The sequence below is a fragment of the Callospermophilus lateralis genome, chromosome 9 (assembly GCF_048772815.1).
Source record: "Callospermophilus lateralis isolate mCalLat2 chromosome 9, mCalLat2.hap1, whole genome shotgun sequence".
Taxonomy (NCBI): Eukaryota; Metazoa; Chordata; class Mammalia; order Rodentia; family Sciuridae; genus Callospermophilus; species Callospermophilus lateralis.
This window is the reverse complement of record NC_135313.1, coordinates 26,090,656-26,108,921: the sequence shown is the minus strand read 5'-3', so window position 1 is coordinate 26,108,921 and position 18,266 is coordinate 26,090,656. Positions and strand designations below refer to the sequence as shown.

The window sequence follows — 18,266 nt, the reverse complement described above, 5'->3', positions numbered from 1 at the left end:
ATATTGAAAAATAAGTAAAATCCATCCACAAGTCCACATTAATAATGTGTTAATAATACACATTATTAACTTTTTGTATGTGTGCTTCTCTTCATTATTTTTATATGTACCATTTAGAAGAAAAGTTGTGTTCATATTCTTTATAAAATTTTCACTTTTTTATTTTTTTCTACTGAGTAATATAGTGTCATAGAATATAAGAGTAGGAAAGGACTTTTCTGTCATCTCATACAATGAGTTTTCCTCATACTGTTTTTAGCAGTTATGTAAATTTTCAACTCTTATGTTAATTAGTTAGTTAATTTAAATTATTTATCAGTTAAAGAACAGTTAATTACATCTGACAATGCTACCCTAAATGATTGCTAAATATTTAGTAATCATTTTTGCTTTTTAGTGACTATTCCAATTAGTACAGCTCACACTTTAAGTCAAATAAACTTGTGCTTAAATAACACCTTAAACAGAGTTACTTCAAGTTGTAAAAATTGTACAGAAAGTCTTAGTTTGTTTCAAATTGAGTCTTTTTCAATATTAAACAATTGAAATGTGAATTTATTTAGCAAGTTTTGATTACATAGTTATATAACATGTTCTTTGTCTCTTATTACATCCTTGAGTTCATGGAGTCTTGCTGTTCTGCATTCCATTGCCAGATGAACTGACTAGCTTTGTTAGAAAGTAGTTAATGCCTATGGGACTTCACTGTACAGTTAGTAATATTTTCAGTCACATAAGCTTTGTACGTAGGGAAAAATATAGGTTTAGTCATCTGGTGCCCTCAGGAATTAAATTGTCAACATACCATTCCAGTTATGGAGCTTCCAAATACGAATCATTTTGGATGTTGGCCTAAAAGTATAGAAATCATGAACTACATATTTTTTAGGGCAATTGTCATCCAATATTATGGAATACTTAAGGAATACCCAAGGATAATATTTAAGATAAAAAAAAATTCCTGGGACCCAACCTCAGAGGTGCTCGTTTGGAAGTCTTGGTTAAAAAAAAATAATAAAAAGGCTGTTAAAAATGTGGGTGTCTGTGTTTTTAACAGCCTCTTTTCTTCCCATCCACCTTGAGGTTCCAATGGAAGGGTTCACTGGCATCTTATGTGGAATAGTGCTCTAGGGATTTGAAAGAATTTATGGTATTCCATAATCTAATTTGGTAACAAAATAATTGGGGCAAAAGTAAAGAGTAAATAACTACTGCAAGTCTGAAGGGGGGAATAATTCTGTAAAACTGCTAATATCTGCCTTCATTACAGAAATCTTGTCAAGAAAATAATGGTTTTCACAGGCTCTCATAAGTCACATGATTGTCATGAAGACTTGAGGACCTAAAATTACACAGCTGGTAGCCAGCTTTGTCTTTTCTTTATAAATCCAAAAGTATAACACTAAAAAAGAGAGGATTCATATTATCTCAGGTACAAATGATAAGCTTAGAGGAGGTCATGCTTCATTAAGAAAGAGAAATGGAATGGGGTCGGGGAAAGGGAGCATAATGAAAGCCTCTTAGGAAATGGGTAGAAAGGAGAAGGAAGGTTCTTCTGGAGGTGTAATCAGTCAAAGTCTCAGAAAGAAACAAGTAGTATGCTGGAGAATTTGAGAAGATATTAAAACAGGGGCTGTATTTAAAAAAAATAAAAGGTAAATTTAACCTGAAAGACAATACTTGATAACTGGCATATCAGAGCAAACATGGTAAGCACATCCAGCTTATACAGGTCTTGTTGACCACTGTAAAGAGCTCAGATCTTATTCTGAGGTTGATTGGATTGCCTGTTGGGAGCAGTTGAGCAACAGTAGAGAAATAAGAGAAGCAACAAGACTTGTAGGAAGTAATTGCAATCTACCTGATGAGAGATGTTGGTGACTGAGATGAGTGGTGTCCACAGATAGAGCTGATGAGAAGTGGTGGATACAGAATCTGTGGGAGTCTATAATGTATTCAAAGTTGGCACAAAACCAATATTCACAGAATATTCTAGCTTTCTCCAAAAAGGATAAATGGTGGTATTACATATATGAGAATTCAGGGTATTGTAGTAAGCTTCTTCAATATGACTGCCAATCCAGCTAAAAATTTAGTATTGCAGCATCTTACATGATTGAATTTGAATTTATATTTAGTTCCCTAGTTGTCAATTAAAATATTTAAGAATATTAAACTATAAGATCACATTGAAATTCAAAACCATTGTATATATTGGCAGTTGTCATTCAATACACCAACAATTCTATTAATAAGAATAGAAATAACAAAGTATGGCATTCTTCAATAGGAAACTGGAAAAGCTATGAAAATAACAATGCTTTAGACATGGTCCAGGTCTGTATTTTTCTTTAACTTTGTACTGCAACACACAGTAAGAAATATATTTGACTAAATTACGCTTGACAAATGTGTGAAGTGAAACAAAAATTTCACCACACATACAAGTCTTTACTCCATAGTTTGTTTTTTTCGTAATTAGAAGGTTCATAATACCTGTGTCCTATCAAATTAATTTCTTGAAACATTAATGATTTGTATTAGTCACCTTTTCATTGCTGTGACAAAAATACCTGACAAGCACAACCTAAAGGAGGAAAAGTTTATTTGGGGCTCATAGTTTCAGAAGCCTCAGTCCATGTCCATTGTCAGCCAACTGCATCACTCTGGGCCTGAGATGAGGCAGAACATCATGGTGGAAAGGTATGGTACAGAAAAGCTGCTCAGCTCATGGTAGTCAGAAAGGAGTGAAGGGGCTACACTCCCAGTAACCTGCCTTCTTCAACCATACCTCCACTTGCTTCAGTTACCACCCAGTAGCCTATTCAAATTATTAACCCATCAAATGGATGAATCCACTGATGAGGTTATAGATCTCATAATATAATCATTACCTAAAACCCACCTCTGAACCTTGCTGCTTTGTGGATCATGCTTTTAAAACATGAGCTCTTCAGGGGACATTTCTAGATCCAAACCATAACAGGAGTCATACATCTTCAATTCAAAATACAGATCTGAGAAATTTAGGAAACTCTCTCATTCTTGCTCTCAGTGGTTGCATTTTTGGTAAGAGGTCTTCATGTGTAGGTAGTGACATTTGTTAGTTGAGATAAAGGTACAAAAATTTCCTTCTGCATCATATGACTCAGAAGGAAGTCTTTAGTGATTAAGTTTAGATTTTAGAACCCAGATGCCATCTTGGATCCCAGATCTGTTTATATTTTGTCATTTATTGTCTGTCATTCCGACTGGATAATATGCTTCCCAGAATGGTCCTACATATCCACTAACGCATTAGTCAGTTTGGGTTGCTGTAACAAAGAACCTTAATGTGGGTGGCTTATCCACAATAGAAATTTATTTCTCACAGTTCTGGAAGCTGACAGTCTCAGATCATGGTGGCAGTACAGTTGGGTTCTGATTCCAGACTGTCTTTTCATTGTGTGATAGAAAGAAAACAAGAAAGTCATGTATGTCTTTTTTTTTTTTTTAATAAGGGAAGCACTCTACCCTCCTGACTTAATTACTTTTCCAAATTCCAAAGGCATCACCTTCTAATACCATCACATTGGAAGTTGGGATTTCAAAATACAAATTTTGAGAGCCACAAACATATAGTTCATTGCATCTACCATGCTTATATTGCTGTGTTATGCTGAGTAATCATTTGAATCTATTTTTAATTAGGAGTAAATTGAACACTAAGTAATGAATATATCAAATTTTAAATTGAATAATAAAATTTCAGAAACTTGTGTTGTTTTTTTAAATTTGTTTTACTATCTTACATAGATACATAACCTAAGAATTTTCAACATAATCTCATTTTCTCATAAAATTGTGTTTAGCATTTGCAGTTTCTTTTTCTTTTACATAATATTTTCACAACTGAAATTAAAATAGCCCAGTGTAGTAGACAGGACAAACATCATTCCTGTTTCTACCGGAGTTAAACCTCATAGCTTAGCATAAAAGAAACATTATGACACAAACTATTTCTATAGCTCTGACTCTCATCATTACCTACCACCCAAATTACTCACCAACTAACTAATCGCTTATGAATTCTCCCTCTCCAAACTCATGATTTTTAAAAATCTGAACATTTGCAAGTATTGTTCTAGTGGAAATGCTGATTTACCTTCCTGCCCCAACCTCAACTTTGCCTGGCTAATTTCTACCCATTCTTCAAAACTCTTTCAATGTTTATGTTTCAAAGAAATGGTTAGCAAGAGCAAAATGAGTAAAACCAGTTAGGATTTTCAAGCAAATCAAACAACAGATAAACAAATGAATAAATGAAAAAATGAGAAAAGTAGAGCTATAAGCCATGTCGCACTGCCTCCTTGGAAGGCTTGACTGCCAGGGTAATTGTCTTCTTTCTGCTTTTGGGAGCAGGGCCTCTCTGGTGATACCTCCATGCCAAAGATCCCGCTATGCCACCTACTTTGATGTTGCTGTTCTCCGCTGCCTACTCCAGCCCCACTGGTCTGAAGAAGGCACCCAGTGGTCTCTGATGTACTATCTACAAAGGCTGCGTCATATGTTGGAAGAGAAGCCAGAAAAGGCTCCAGAGCCAGATATTCCTCTCCTGCCCAGACCCAGGAGTAGCTCAATGGTGGCGGCAGCACCCTCACTAGTGAACACTCACAAAACCCAAGTAAGACACTCTGTCCATTGTAATTTGAACTGACAACGTTGGCATAACATGCTCTCTCTTTCTTCTGTGCATCCAGTGCTGTCTGATTGGTAAATTCCTCGGTTATCATTATCCTTTCCCTTCCATCTTTCATCGCTAGACTTTTTTGCTGTTGTGTAGTTCTTGTTTACCATTAAAAGAAGTGCATCTCTTACACATGCTATGGTAGTGTAAGTCTTAGTTTATCCAGAATGGTGAAAATGAGGTCTTCTGAGTAATCAAAGTAGGTAATAAAGACTTCTGACATGGCATCTGTCAATTACCAATATCATAAAATATGGGACGCTACCATTTTACTGATTTGGCATAATTCAAAAATTTTCAGTATTTCAGTATCATCATTAGAAATATTGTTTATTGATATATAGTCTTGCTATTTATTATAAATGTCTGGAGAAATAAACTGAGTGTATACTGATGTGGTAACATCCCCATGAAAATTGCTTTCTGATGAACAACTGCCTAATATAAGTTGAATCTTGTTCTTCCTCTCTTTCTCATCAACACTGTATATTGAAAATATAGAGAAAAACCTGACATTCAGGGTTTTACAGTTTTGGGGCTTAAAATTCTTTTCTGCATATTGTGAAAATATACATAAGCAATATCAGAGTGGAAAAGAAATATGCTCTGCTTTATTAGTAGTATTCTGTCCAAAGTAATAATTTCCTTTAATGAATTTTTAAATAGAAAAATATTTAAAAATTTTTTTTAGTTGTAGATAGACACAATACCTTTATTTAATTTATTTTTTAAGGTGGTTCTGAGGATTGAACCCAGTGCCTCACACATGCAAGGCAAATGCTCTACCAATTAAGCTACAATCCCAGCCTCTGGAAAAATTATATTTTTAACTAAAAAAGAAAAAGAGATATCTATTTTCTATTTTCTCATCACTATGGATCTGGGGTTACATGGCTTCAGTGCTGAAAATTACAAACAGAAGTTAGTATGAAATACTTCTTTGAGGTTGTAGAATTTGGATTTTGAAAGTCCAGACATGCAAGTTAGATACTTCATAGATATCAAAACAGTAGGTGTATTCCTATTTAAAAACGTGACATATCAATAACAAAATACTTGTATAACAGCCCTACGTTCTTGATCATTGTCTATTTTATTGCATGTTAAGGATCTCACCATGAAGTGTAATGAAGAAGAAAAATCTCTTAGCCCTGAGGCCCTTTCCAAGGTTTCATTGACCAATCTGCGAAGGTCTGCAGTACCAGATCTTTCTTCAGACCTGGGCATGAACATTTTTAAAAAGGTGAGTAGGATCATTTATACCTTTTGATATTTTAGTAATTAAATTCAGTGGGGCATGAGGTACTTCTTTCTAATTATGTTACTGTATGGGGTGGTTACAATACTGACTATGACATAGCATAACCCTATAGGCCTTTGTAAGTCTCTCTATTAGTATGAGTGTACTTCCTACTCTCAGAGTTCCACAGGGTTGTGGGAAGCTCAGTCCTGAGAATGCATTGCAGTAGTAGAGGTAGTTGTAGTAGTAATCTGATAATTTACATTTGTGTGGTCCAACTCATTTCATCAAGTATTTTACATAAAGAGTTCTCACATAATCCAACGAAATTCTTTATTCTACCTGTTTTCCAGAGAAGAATTTGACCCTTAGAAACTAGGTAGTTCACCAAAGAGTGAACCCAAATCTGAAAGTAGATCTTTAGCTAAATACTTCTATGCTCTCCTGAACCCATCAGACTGTTTCTTTTTTTTTAACAAATATACAGCACTAATTGCATAGAAAATAATATGTGTAGACTCACAGGTACATGTGTGTGTGTATACACACACATGCACACACACATAAGTAAGAGTCTTTTTATCTTTTATTTTGAAAATAATTTGCTTTCAAAATTATTAACTGAATTATGTCCATGAATAATATAACACATATTAACTAATCTATGAGTCCAGCTTCTCATGACTACATTTATTAATAATGAAACCATAGGCAATGGCCATCATTTTTTTAAAACCAGTCCTCATTTAAGAGGGAAAAAAAAGAGATTTTTCAATCTTGGCTGCATATAGAAGTTTTAAGGAGTTTTTATAAAAAGATAAGTGCCTAGACCATATCCCAGACCAATTATATCAGAATTGCTAAAGATAGGCTCAGGCGCTGATATATTAGACAACTTATCTAGACAATTCTAAACTCCTAATTACACTTGATCTTGAACTATTTTGTAGGAATAATGGGTTTGTATCAATGTTTCCTCTGGATCATCTTTGACTATATCCTGTGAGCAGTTGCACATATTTGAAGTTGGTTGACCAAAATAATGAATTTCAGTTTTGAAAAAGGGACAGCCTTGTCCAAGTGACCAGGAATCCTATATTCTAATCCAGTGATTCTCAAATTTTAGTGTACATTAGAATCACTTATGAGGCATGTTGAAACACATTGCTAGACCTCACCTTTTGAGTTTCTGATGCAATACGTCTGGGGATGCATTGGAGAAAGTGCCTTTCAAGCAGGTTCCCACATGATGCTGATGCTGCTGGTCCAGGGATCAGACTTTGAGAACACTCCTCTAATCCACCAATCAGAAAGACCTATGAAATGTGTGGCCCTTTGCTTAGTTTCTTTTTCTCTTTTAACAAATTAGGGAAATTTCACCCATTTCTGTTGGATGACATCCAATGACTTCCTGGATTCCCTATGCTTGTGTTTTACTACTCAAGGTTATGGAGCCCTTTGAGAAGTAAACTACCTTTCTTTTGCCCTGTGCCTGACTATTCATATCTTACTATTGCAGTTCAAGAGCCGTAAAGAAGACCGAGAGAGGAAAGGCTCCATTCCATTCCACCACACCGGGAAGAGGAGGCCCCGAAGAATGGGTGTGCCATTCCTGCTGCATGAAGACCACCTGGATGTGTCCCCCACTCGTAGCACATTCTCCTTTGGAAGTTTCTCTGGGCTTGGAGAAGACAGGCGAGGCATCGAAAAAGGAGGCTGGCCAACCACCATTTTAGGTGATCACAAAAGACCTTTTGAAGTAGGGCAGAGCTTGAGTGACCTATTTAGGAATCTTGACCTGTGGCTCCCTGGAAAGTCTGGGTCTTTCTTGGACAATTAATTCAGCCAAGAAATTTGGTCCTAACTGAAGGTTCCCCAGTAACTGAAATAATGCTGTATTTTCACAGCCAAACAAATGCAAATAAGTAATTACGTAAGAATTCTGTGTAATTAGCCAGGTTAAAGGCCCTATTTCTTAGATTCAGAAACATGGCCCTAGAGGGTTCTGTGCCTTAACTTTCATTGGCTAATGTAAAGACAGACCTTTATTTAACTCTGTTATTTAATAAAGGAATAAGTGAAGCAAAGGAAAAAAAATTTTCTGTTTGGGATGGCATATTAAAGACAGCCAGCTTAAAACCAGGAGCTGACAGTTAGCAGGTCCACAACAGATGGTTTCTGACATTTGGCTTAGATTGGGGCTGACCTTATCACAGGCAGTTCCATCAATCATATTGACCTTGACTATACCCCAGGCAAGTTCAATTCTTGCTATTTTGGCTGTGCCCTCTGCTATTCCTAATACCCCCTCACTCTCACTGCTGTCTGTAGGAAAGACAAAAATCTGAGCAGAGAACCTTTCAGATTTTAAAAACCCCTTGTGATGCTCTTGTCCACTTCAGGGAAGCTGACGCGGCGGGGCAGTTCAGATGCAGCTACTGAGATGGAGAGCCTGAGCGCCAGGCACTCCCACTCCCACCACACTCTGGTGAGCGACCTGCCTGACCCCTCCAACAGCCACGGAGAAAACACGGTCAAGGAAGGTGGGTCCCAGACAGAGCTGGGGGCAGTTTAGGTTTCTTTTCTTGGTCTCTGTGCTTACCGTAGGTTCCATTTTCATTGTACTCCACTTACTTATGTTCTTTGAAAACTTCCATTCTTGTGTTATCACTTGGTAATTTAATGTTTAGCCATTCTTAGTGAAGAGCTATTTGACTACACTGAGACCACCAGACCTTTAGAGGAAGAGCAAAGAGGAGCCACTCATCTCAAAAGATCACAGACCCATAGGGCTTAAGGGCATCTTTCAAAGCATTTAGTGCTTTAGTTTCCTCTGTGACATGCTTCGGAAGGACTACACCTTCCGTGGGAAGAAAGTCACTGCCTTCCAGGGCCACCAATGCCTTTTTCACACAGATTCTATTTCAGAGAAGGGATTTATGGACTTTACACAAATTGAATGTGTTTCTGGATGGAATCTAAGGCAGGCTCTTTTTCTTTACTCTTAACAGAATAATTTATTCTTGTTCTTATTCTTATGCTCTCATAGGAACACAAGTTTAATCCCTCTTTTCTTTGAACTGTACTTCAAGTATCTATTCATTATAAATTTACATTCTATTACTTTAACCAGAGAAGAAAAATTCCATCTTGGTTTTTTTTCTTTTTTTTTTTGTTTTTTTTGTAATACACCAGATCAAAATAAGATATTTAACTGCCATAACTTATGGGAAAATAGTTCAGTTAAACTAGTTTTTGTTAATATGGTCTGTCATCTAACAGTGTGTAAAATCTACCTGTTATGATCAAGTGAACTAAGTCAGCATTAACAAAAGGCAAATCCTAGCTTCAGCTAAAGGAAGCCAGCTGCAATTTAGTTTTTCTATAGCCTCCATTAATTATCAATATTACTTGGACTTACAGCTTCAGGAGTTCCGTGGGAGTTCAGGATAGATTTGAGATTATAAGTCATTTATCTACAAAAGCTACAGCCCTGATCATGGTCATAATTTAAATAATAGCATAACTATCTAACTGATATAGCAGGTGAATATGAGGAAAACTAAGATGTTTCTTTTGTTTCATTAGTGCGATCCCAGATCTCCACTATCACAGTAGCAACCTTCAATACCACATTGGCATCATTCAACGTAGGCTACGCAGACTTTTTCAATGAGCATATGAGGAAGCTCTGCAACCAAGTGCCTATCCCAGAGATGCCTCACGAACCGCTGGCCTGTGCTAACCTGCCTCGCAGCCTCACAGACTCCTGCATCAATTACAGCTACCTGGAGGACACAGAGCATATCGATGGGACCAACAACTTTGTCCACAAGAATGGAATGCTTGATCTTTCCGTAAGGAACAAGAATTTTTCTTATGAAGGCCAGAAAGATATTGATTCTTTAAATCCAATATTCACAAGATTGGGTAAAAGGGCATAGAGATTCTTAGAAGTATTGAATCTTAAAATGAAAAAACTGCCCACATAAAAAAATTCTTAAATGTGTCAACCATCATAGATGAACCTTCTGTTTTCCCTAGGTATTACATTATATTTGATCTGATCTAAGAATATGTTTATAATTCTAAAAACTTAGTGAATCCTAAACATAAATATATGTTTGTGTGTTTTCTAAACCTCTTTTTTCCCCCAGAAATAGAGTAAGAAGCTCATTTATTTCATTTGGTTATATAAGCAACAAGACTACAAACCTCCTGTGTAGTCAGAAAAAAATGAATGGAAGTCCTTAAACTATTTAGACTTGCATTCTGAAGAATGCTTTCCTTGAGTATAGTTATTAGCAAATGAAAGGGTTGCTATATTTTATAATTACGTTTCACAAACATTATTATTGCACATCAGGGAACCTGGCCTAGCAAATAATTTAAAATATTAAAATCAATAAAGGGGCATAATTTAAAAATGCAAATATTATACATTTGAAGTTGAAGGGTAAATAATTATACAATTGTGAATAAGCAAGTATTGCTTTATTATGAGCATAAATATGTTATTCTTCTTTATTCATTATTTGTGGAAAGTGAAAAGAATTGAAACACCCTGATTTTAAATATCAGTTATACAAGTTTCCACTTGAGTAAATAATTAGTGTCCCATTAATTCACTGTGCTTCAATATCCCCATTAACTGTACATATCATGGCAAGTTTGGAGAGACTTAACTGAGAAAATACATGATTTTAATTCTCTGGATGATATAAAGTCTATATTAAGCACGTACACAAGGTCCCCATGCAGCTTAGATAAGAAAATCTGAAAATTGTCTGATTTGTGCACATAGCACAGAAGAAGAATAACTAGTTAAACAGAATAACTAAATCTATTTAGGAAGAGGTAACTTAATTGTCCTGTTTATATTTGTCCTCTGCAGGTGGTTCTGAAGGCTGTTTATCTTGTCCTTAACCATGACATCAGCTCTCGCATCTGTGATGTGGCACTAAACATTGTGGAATGCTTGCTTCAACTTGGTGTAGTACCATGTGTAGAAAAGAACAGAAAGAAGAGTGAAAACAAGGAAAATGAGACTGTGGAAAAGAGAGCAAGTGAAGGAACTTTCCAGTTCAAAGGAGTATCTGGAAGTTCTACCTGTGGATTTGGGGGCCCTTCCATTAGTGGAGCTGGAGATGGTGGAGGAGAAGAAGGAGGAGGTGGTGATGGAGGAGGTGGAGGAGGTGATGGAGGAGGAGGTGGAGGAGGTGGAGGAGGTCCTTATGAGAAGAATGATAAGAACCAAGAGAAGGTATGATTGAATCACCTTCTGTGTCCTCATGAAATATTGCTCTGAATTTCTTCCCAGTGCTGGCTTGCTAGCAATTTATTGACTCAAAGCAGCAACTAATCACTAGAGTAAGAAAGTACTGAATGTAGAAATATCTTAATTAGGTTTTTAGCAGGCATGAGTAGAAACAGATTGAACAGTGTTCAGAATCCACGCACATCGTCATTCATGCTTTGTTAGAATGAATTTTCTGGTTAGGTTATTTCTGCAATAGAACACCTCAGATGCATTCCATTTCCATAATTCTCAGTGTGCCACTAAGGATAGATAGCTCTTTCTTGAGATGTTCTTGGTATAAATTGAGTGGCGTCTTAGTCCACTCATGCTGCAATAAGAAAATACTATAGTTTGGGTGGCCTAATCAACAGAAATTTACTCCTCATAGTTCTAAAGGCTGGGAAGTCCAAGGTCAAGTTGCCAGCGGGGTGGGTTTAACGTGAGGCCTTTTGCTTGACTTGTAGGTGACCACCATTGCTGTGTGCTCACACAGCCTCCACTTTGTGCATGTGCAGGAAGACAGCCTAATCGCTTTGGACCCAGGTCCCAGTGTCTGACCTTATTTAATTTTAATTAATTCCCAAGGGCCCATCTGCAAATATAATCAGATTAGAGTTTAAGATTTCAATATACAGATTTCAGGAGGACCCAAATACCCAGTCCATAAGAAGCAATGTGGACTTTCTAAATAAAGTATTTATATAACAGATTTTTGGCAGACAACTTTAGCCATAGTTAAGGGGAAAGCAAGAGAAGAATGGTGCTTGATTAGTTGGTTGATTTATTTGATATTGGTTTGGCATAGTAACAACTATTCTAGCCTCAGTTCCCTTGTGTCTCAGTGTGTCACCTCTCAGAGGGTTTTGCCTTCCTATTATTGATTGTTCCTGAATTTCATTCCCTCTGCCTTGGCAAAACCTCGTTATGAACTCTGCATTTAACAACAAGAATTCATTTTTTCCTTCTTGAGTTTTAAATACAAATTACCACAGCTTAAATTCACATAACTCACACTGATTTGAGGTTGTAGCTGGAATGTGCTGTTCAGAAATTGAAACCAACAAGAGATTTGAATCTCTAACAGGTAAGAATCGCATATTATGTCAAGTGTTTACAAGTGAAAGATTATACTATATAGAGTTTTAACATCTACAGACACAATATGAACTATAAATTGTCCATTTTTCTCCATAGGGCGTTAAATTTTTACATCCAAATGAGGATTGCAGAAATTATAGAAATTTTTTCTTTCTTTCTACTCCCACCTACTACATAATTAATGCACATTTATCGTCTGTGTTTCTTTATTTCATGGCTTACTTTTATCTTCCTAATATTCATGATTTATCTTCCCAATATTCTGATCCAAATATTCCTGCTTCAATATTCTTGGATTCCTTAGCCTTATCTTTAGGATTTTCTTCTTCTGCCTTAATCATATAGTATACCTAGATATTATTTTAGATACTAAAGCTTGGTGCTATAAATGTTATTTTGACCAAAATTATCACTTTTGATCAGTATGGATGATTGTAAAAAGAGATAATGTGGTCTCTAAAAGAGCAACCAAGATTCAATTGTTTTGTAGTTAGTTCTCAAAATGACATTCTTTTTAGGACAAAGAATTTATAAAATAAAATGTGATGCTAGGTCAAGTGGCTTCTGTTTATGATTCATAAAGGTCTGTTCTTCCCTAAAAACATCTTTTCTTTTCAGTGGAATCAGAAAGTTTATCTAATTTTTCAGCCCCGCTAATATCAGAAACATGGGAAATTGATTAAGACAGAAAGGAAGATCTAATTTCTATTTCCATTTTGGCCACTAGCTTATACTGAAAAGTTGAAATATTATTTAGTACTCTGGTTTCTGCCTGTAGCTTGATACATCTTTCTGAATATCTTCTATGAATGAAACTTAAATCCCAAGGACACCTGAAGGTCTAAAGAATAAAAAACTGAATCGATCCTTACAAAGGATTTTTAGGGCTAGAGAATTTTTAAAGGGACATATAATAATTTAAAAATATATGTAAACCAATCTTCCAAATAAGCCCTTGTTTGGGATGACCTTTTCTGAGACACTACTATATGACTCTATTGTCCACATACTATCCAAAAAATCTTGACTGTGGGAACTAGTGAGGAATGAAATCCAGTACAAGCTCTGCTCACAGAGCTTCACATCCAAGCACTGCATCCACCCAGAGGCTTGGCTGTTTCCAACTCATCCACCAAGAGAGGCGTGTTTCTAATTTGCATAAAGGTGCCTCAAACAATAGCAGTGTCCTAGACCTAGAAATAATAGTTAACATTTGTTTTGCTATTATAATGGACATTACATGTTTTTACTTTTTTGACTTATGAAATTATTATATTATTGCTATTTTGTAGGACACTGAGTAGTTTGCCCAAAGTTAGACAATTATCAAATCTTGCAGGGAAGATTTCATTCAAACTAAAAATGGCATCTTAATTGTAAATATGTCTGGAGCTGAGATGGCTCTTCAAAGCAGTTCTTAGGTGAAGCAAGGAGACTTTTTGCCTTTACCACTCTTCTGCCACTGACCTGTCATTGGAGGTAGTCTGCCTCCTGGAAAATACTGTAAAGTTGGTTGGTTGGTGGAGGCAGCTCTCCAGCAGAGGCAGTCAGCTGAGGACTTTCAGCCATCAACACTTCCAACAACTCAGAGAATGAATGTTTTATTCCTGACGGGAGAATTTCTGGGGTCCAGCACTGCATTCACTGCATGAGTTTATGGATAAGTTTATGGATAAGAAAAGGAGGGCCAACTACATAGCATAGGGGAGGAGAGTATCTACACTATCACATCAAGGCAGATAATAATTTCTGTATAAATCCCTAGCCCTTCCTTTTACACCCTACCTCCATTGGAGTATTCTTTCTATGTGTAGCCCAAAAGTTTATCTGTCAACCTGTTCATGTAACTAACATGAAAATCCCTTAGGTTGTTGAGCAGTGGTCACCATTATATAATTTGCTTTACACAGCAAACCTATAAAGTAGGAAGGGCAGTTATTAGGGTGCTTAATTCACAGATGAGGAAACAAAAAAAGGGATTAGTTAATTTATCTAATGTTACACGCGATTAAGGACCAGGAGCTGGAATCCCAAGTCCTCAATGAATGTGCTTACTTTGAAAGTAGCTAGGATGATGGAGGCAGGTTGCTGCTTCCCAAAGGTAATGACTCCCCCACACTGGGCTCAGCATCATCCCTTAGCAACAGCATCCTTACGCTTCTTTGGAAATGATTCAAGGAAATTCCTTTTTTGGACATCATGTTCTCCACTCACAGTAAGGATTAAAAGGGACAAAAAAAGTGGATGAAAATGATTTTCATTATTCATCTCAGGAGGGCTCCCAATCAACCCACAAGGGGAAAATCAACCTGAATGCTTATAAAGTTCTGCATATTCTCGCTTTTCTTATGCATGTGAATTATAATATAGTGAAACAATTGGAAAAAATCCTTCAAAATTAGCAGAAATTGCCATGAAATTTCAAAGTTCTAGACTTTGACCAGTTGAAGAAATTCAGCAGTAATCCTTACCTGGTGGTATTATCAGAAGACTGCTCATGAGGGTAGTTTCTAAGGAAATTCATTGGCCTTCATTGCTGATGATCCCCACCCGCCACCCCGGTAGCCATTCCAATAGGCTGTCAAGGGTATGAAGGATATCTTCCAAGAAAAAGGTCTGTGTTCATGTTCTAGCACCAGAGGCTATTCAAAATGCATAAATTATTTTCTTTTAATTCATGAAATAGATTTTAGAAAAGTGAGTTTGTTTGTTAAACCCTGGACAATTCTATTTCTCAAATTGCAGGTGCTTATTGTAAAACATAATTGAATTGTAAAATAGAATCTTCGTAGCAATAGTGGTTCAGTGGCAAAGTAAGTAGACTTCTTTTTGTTTCTTGATCATGGTTACCAGGATGAAAGTACACCTGTAAGCAACCATAGGCTTGCTCTCACCATGCTCATCAAAATAGTGAAGTCTTTGGGATGTGCCTATGGTTGCGGAGAAGGACACCGAGGGATCTCCGGAGATCGTCTGAGACACCAGGTATTCCGAGAGAATGTAAGAGAATTAAAGTAGATTCCATTTCCTCTCCCTCTTCCCTCTCTCCAGTTGAAGAATGAGTCCTTTGACAATGAGGGTCAGTGTTCCCTGAAAAATATTGTATTTTATAGGGCATTTTAATGGTATCTTGGGATGGGAGAAATCCAACAAGATATCTCAACAACTAAAACTGGCTTAGGAAAGTTTAATTGGGAAAACACTTCTGCCTCCTACCTAGAGCAGACCAACAAACCAATTGGTGCAAGAGTATGATTGGAATGTGTGAATTTCAGTTTGGAAGAACTTTGCACAGATGAATACATTTAGTAAGCTTCTGATGACCTGCGACAAATGATTTTCAATCATCTGTCTGGCTACTATAAAAGCATATTTCATATTAGAGAAAGGGGTCAAAGTTGAGACTCAGTTTGTTGTTCTTACTTAGATATGGAAAATGGCCCTTATTGGGACAAAACAGGACTGTAAAAGTAGCCAGTTGTTTTCTGGCTGCTTTGCTTCAAAATGAACCTCGACTTCTACATATTTGAGATCATTTCCCTTTGAACTGTGTGAAACCTGAAACTCTGCCCTTGGGCTTGCCATGTGTAATTCCGTAATGGAACATTACAGCTCATTTTCAGTCAGCTCTCCTGACTGTGCCTTGTTCATTCTGACTTGACCAATGATCCATCTTCACAGCAAGCCTGAGCTGGGGCAGTTGCCTCACATGTGAATTGAAATTCTAAGAAAATATTCTTTTCACAAAAAAGAAAGAAAAAAAAGATTGGATGCAAAACCAAAGAAAACCCTTTGGCATATCTTGCAGAGTTTTAGGATAATGTCAAAATCTAATGCTGGACCAGTGTTCCTTGGCATTAGATTTTGTCATGAGGTGTTCACATAGTATTGGCATGCTGAATTCTTGCTTAATGTATCTTCTATCATCTATCTATTTATCCATTTTTTAAAAAAATATTCTGTTATGCTGTGTTATTTTAGTTTAATGTGTATATGGGAAGTAACAACCAAAATAATTAATTTGAAACATGAACATCTTGACCAAGATCTGGATTTTTGAGGTTAAAAGTGAGAAAAAAATTTAAAACAATAACTAGTAAGCCATTAGAAAGCTTATATTGCCTCCATCTTTGCACATACTTATGTGATTCTTTGATTTTTAATTCTATCACAGCATGAGTAAAACCCTTCAGGGTTAAATAAACCACATTACTTCTCATGCTAAGACCAATTTCATGAAATTAAATGCTAAAACATACTAAGTGTCATTCTCTAATATAAACTGCCTTGGACAACTGTGTCCTGTCTCTCTGGATTAACAGAAAGCAGGACTAACTGAATCAGAAAAGAAGCTTTGTTACTTCTTGTCCACCATGCTTTTCTCTCTTCAGGTATTGAATGCTTCTATGAGGCATTCAGACTGTTCCCTATCTGGCTTTACAACTTGATTTATGGGGCAATTCTTCCATTATTTTGTAAATTTATGCTATACTCATTATAGAAATCATATATGCTTACCCATGTTCAGTAAGCACATTGTCCAAAAGATACAAAATTTGAGAAAATTTCCCTGGGAAATATGTGGGTCAAGAAGTTAGATATTTCTAAATTTCTCTACCATTGGAATTCCAGGTGTTACTTTTTCCCCCAAAGCAATAGGTCTTTACTGAGAAATTACCTAACTTTTAAAAAGTTAAGAATACTTTCACTTTTTCTCAGGTCATATTTCTCAGGTCAGATACTCTATAGTTTTTTTCTCTTTGTTTTGTGAGTTATTTTTCTTTTGTAAAAACAGAAGACTATTGTAATGTTATTTATTGAAGTACCTAGCAATTCCATCACATGATTCCTTGATACCTTTTAGATTATTAATCTGATCATTAGCTGATAGTCCCAAGTTATTGAAAGGAATTCATTCTCGTAACAGTTTTACATCATTTGAAGAAATTTAGTCTGTTCATTCACAATCAAAATATTTAAGGCTTGGGAATCTTATTCTTGCTTAAACTTTCCACTGAACTCAGGAAGACCATATAGACAGTCTAAGGGCCACCAAATGGTAGATTTGAAATTATGCCTTTTGGGTGTGTTTTGTAGAGAATGGGGAACACTTGAACTTTAGGATTTTACAATCTAGGATTTTTTTAAAAGCACTTCGTAATTAATATAATGAAGAGCTTCTCAAATTTTTAAAGGAATGATAATCAAATTCTTCATGAAGAATATTTTACCTAAGTGTTTTGTAAACTTCATTTTATAACAAGTAGCATGTATTTTATATAAATAAAATAAACTAAAAATAAATGAGCCTATTTGAAATCTGGCAACTAATAAACTCTCTGGGAATAAAAAGACCTAATTTCAAATCTTCTAGGACAGTGTAAAGAGAGGATGAAAAAAAAATACCAAACCATCTGACTATGATACAGATGGAGCGATTATAACAAGGTCATACCAAGAAGTCTGTAGCTAAATCCAAGTTTCATTCTTTTATACTCTGTTTTTTCCTCTCAAATTTTTCAAGTATCTTTCCCTGAATCTTGATTTGTCAAAATGGTAATGTGATTTAAATTTTCTTCTGGGTTACCACAAAGAACCCACCATTCTGATTCTCAGTAATTGCCTCCCTAATCTAACTTCCATTCCTATACCAGATTGTGCAAAATCCTCCATCCTCAATTAAGGCAGTCCTCCCCCAGCTGCCCCTTCTTTCTAGATCCTTAGCTCTTTCCCCTCATCCTAAAGATTTCTGCCATTTTCCCATTTCATTCCATTGCTGTGGACATTCTCGTATCTCTTTTGTTCAGATGAAGTCTTCTTCAACATACTAATTTGATTTCTATTACCAATCTTCTTAAATCCTTTTTGGCAGGGGATGATGTCTAAATATATTTCCGCAAAAA

At 36.1% G+C, this 18,266-nt stretch overlaps 1 protein-coding gene across 5 annotated transcripts in view; it reads left to right on the top strand.

Annotated features, from left to right (window-relative positions):
- The window catches only part of Unc80 (unc-80 subunit of NALCN channel complex), a 184,429-nt gene that overhangs the window by 25,333 nt on the left and 140,830 nt on the right, over positions 1 to 18,266 (top strand). For 4 of the 5 annotated variants that reach the window (XM_076866002.2, XM_076866001.2, XM_076866003.2 and 1 more), the window contains exons 8-14: positions 4,402 to 4,663; positions 5,835 to 5,969; positions 7,486 to 7,702; positions 8,369 to 8,509; positions 9,555 to 9,823; positions 10,861 to 11,229; positions 15,217 to 15,363. In XM_076866002.2, coding sequence (XP_076722117.2) covers positions 4,402 to 4,663; positions 5,835 to 5,969; positions 7,486 to 7,702; positions 8,369 to 8,509; positions 9,555 to 9,823; positions 10,861 to 11,229; positions 15,217 to 15,363 — 1,540 coding nt within the window. The remainder of the gene's footprint in view (positions 1 to 4,401; positions 4,664 to 5,834; positions 5,970 to 7,485; positions 7,703 to 8,368; positions 8,510 to 9,554; positions 9,824 to 10,860; positions 11,230 to 15,216; positions 15,364 to 18,266) is intronic. The other variant, XM_076866004.2, reaches the window with a different exon arrangement.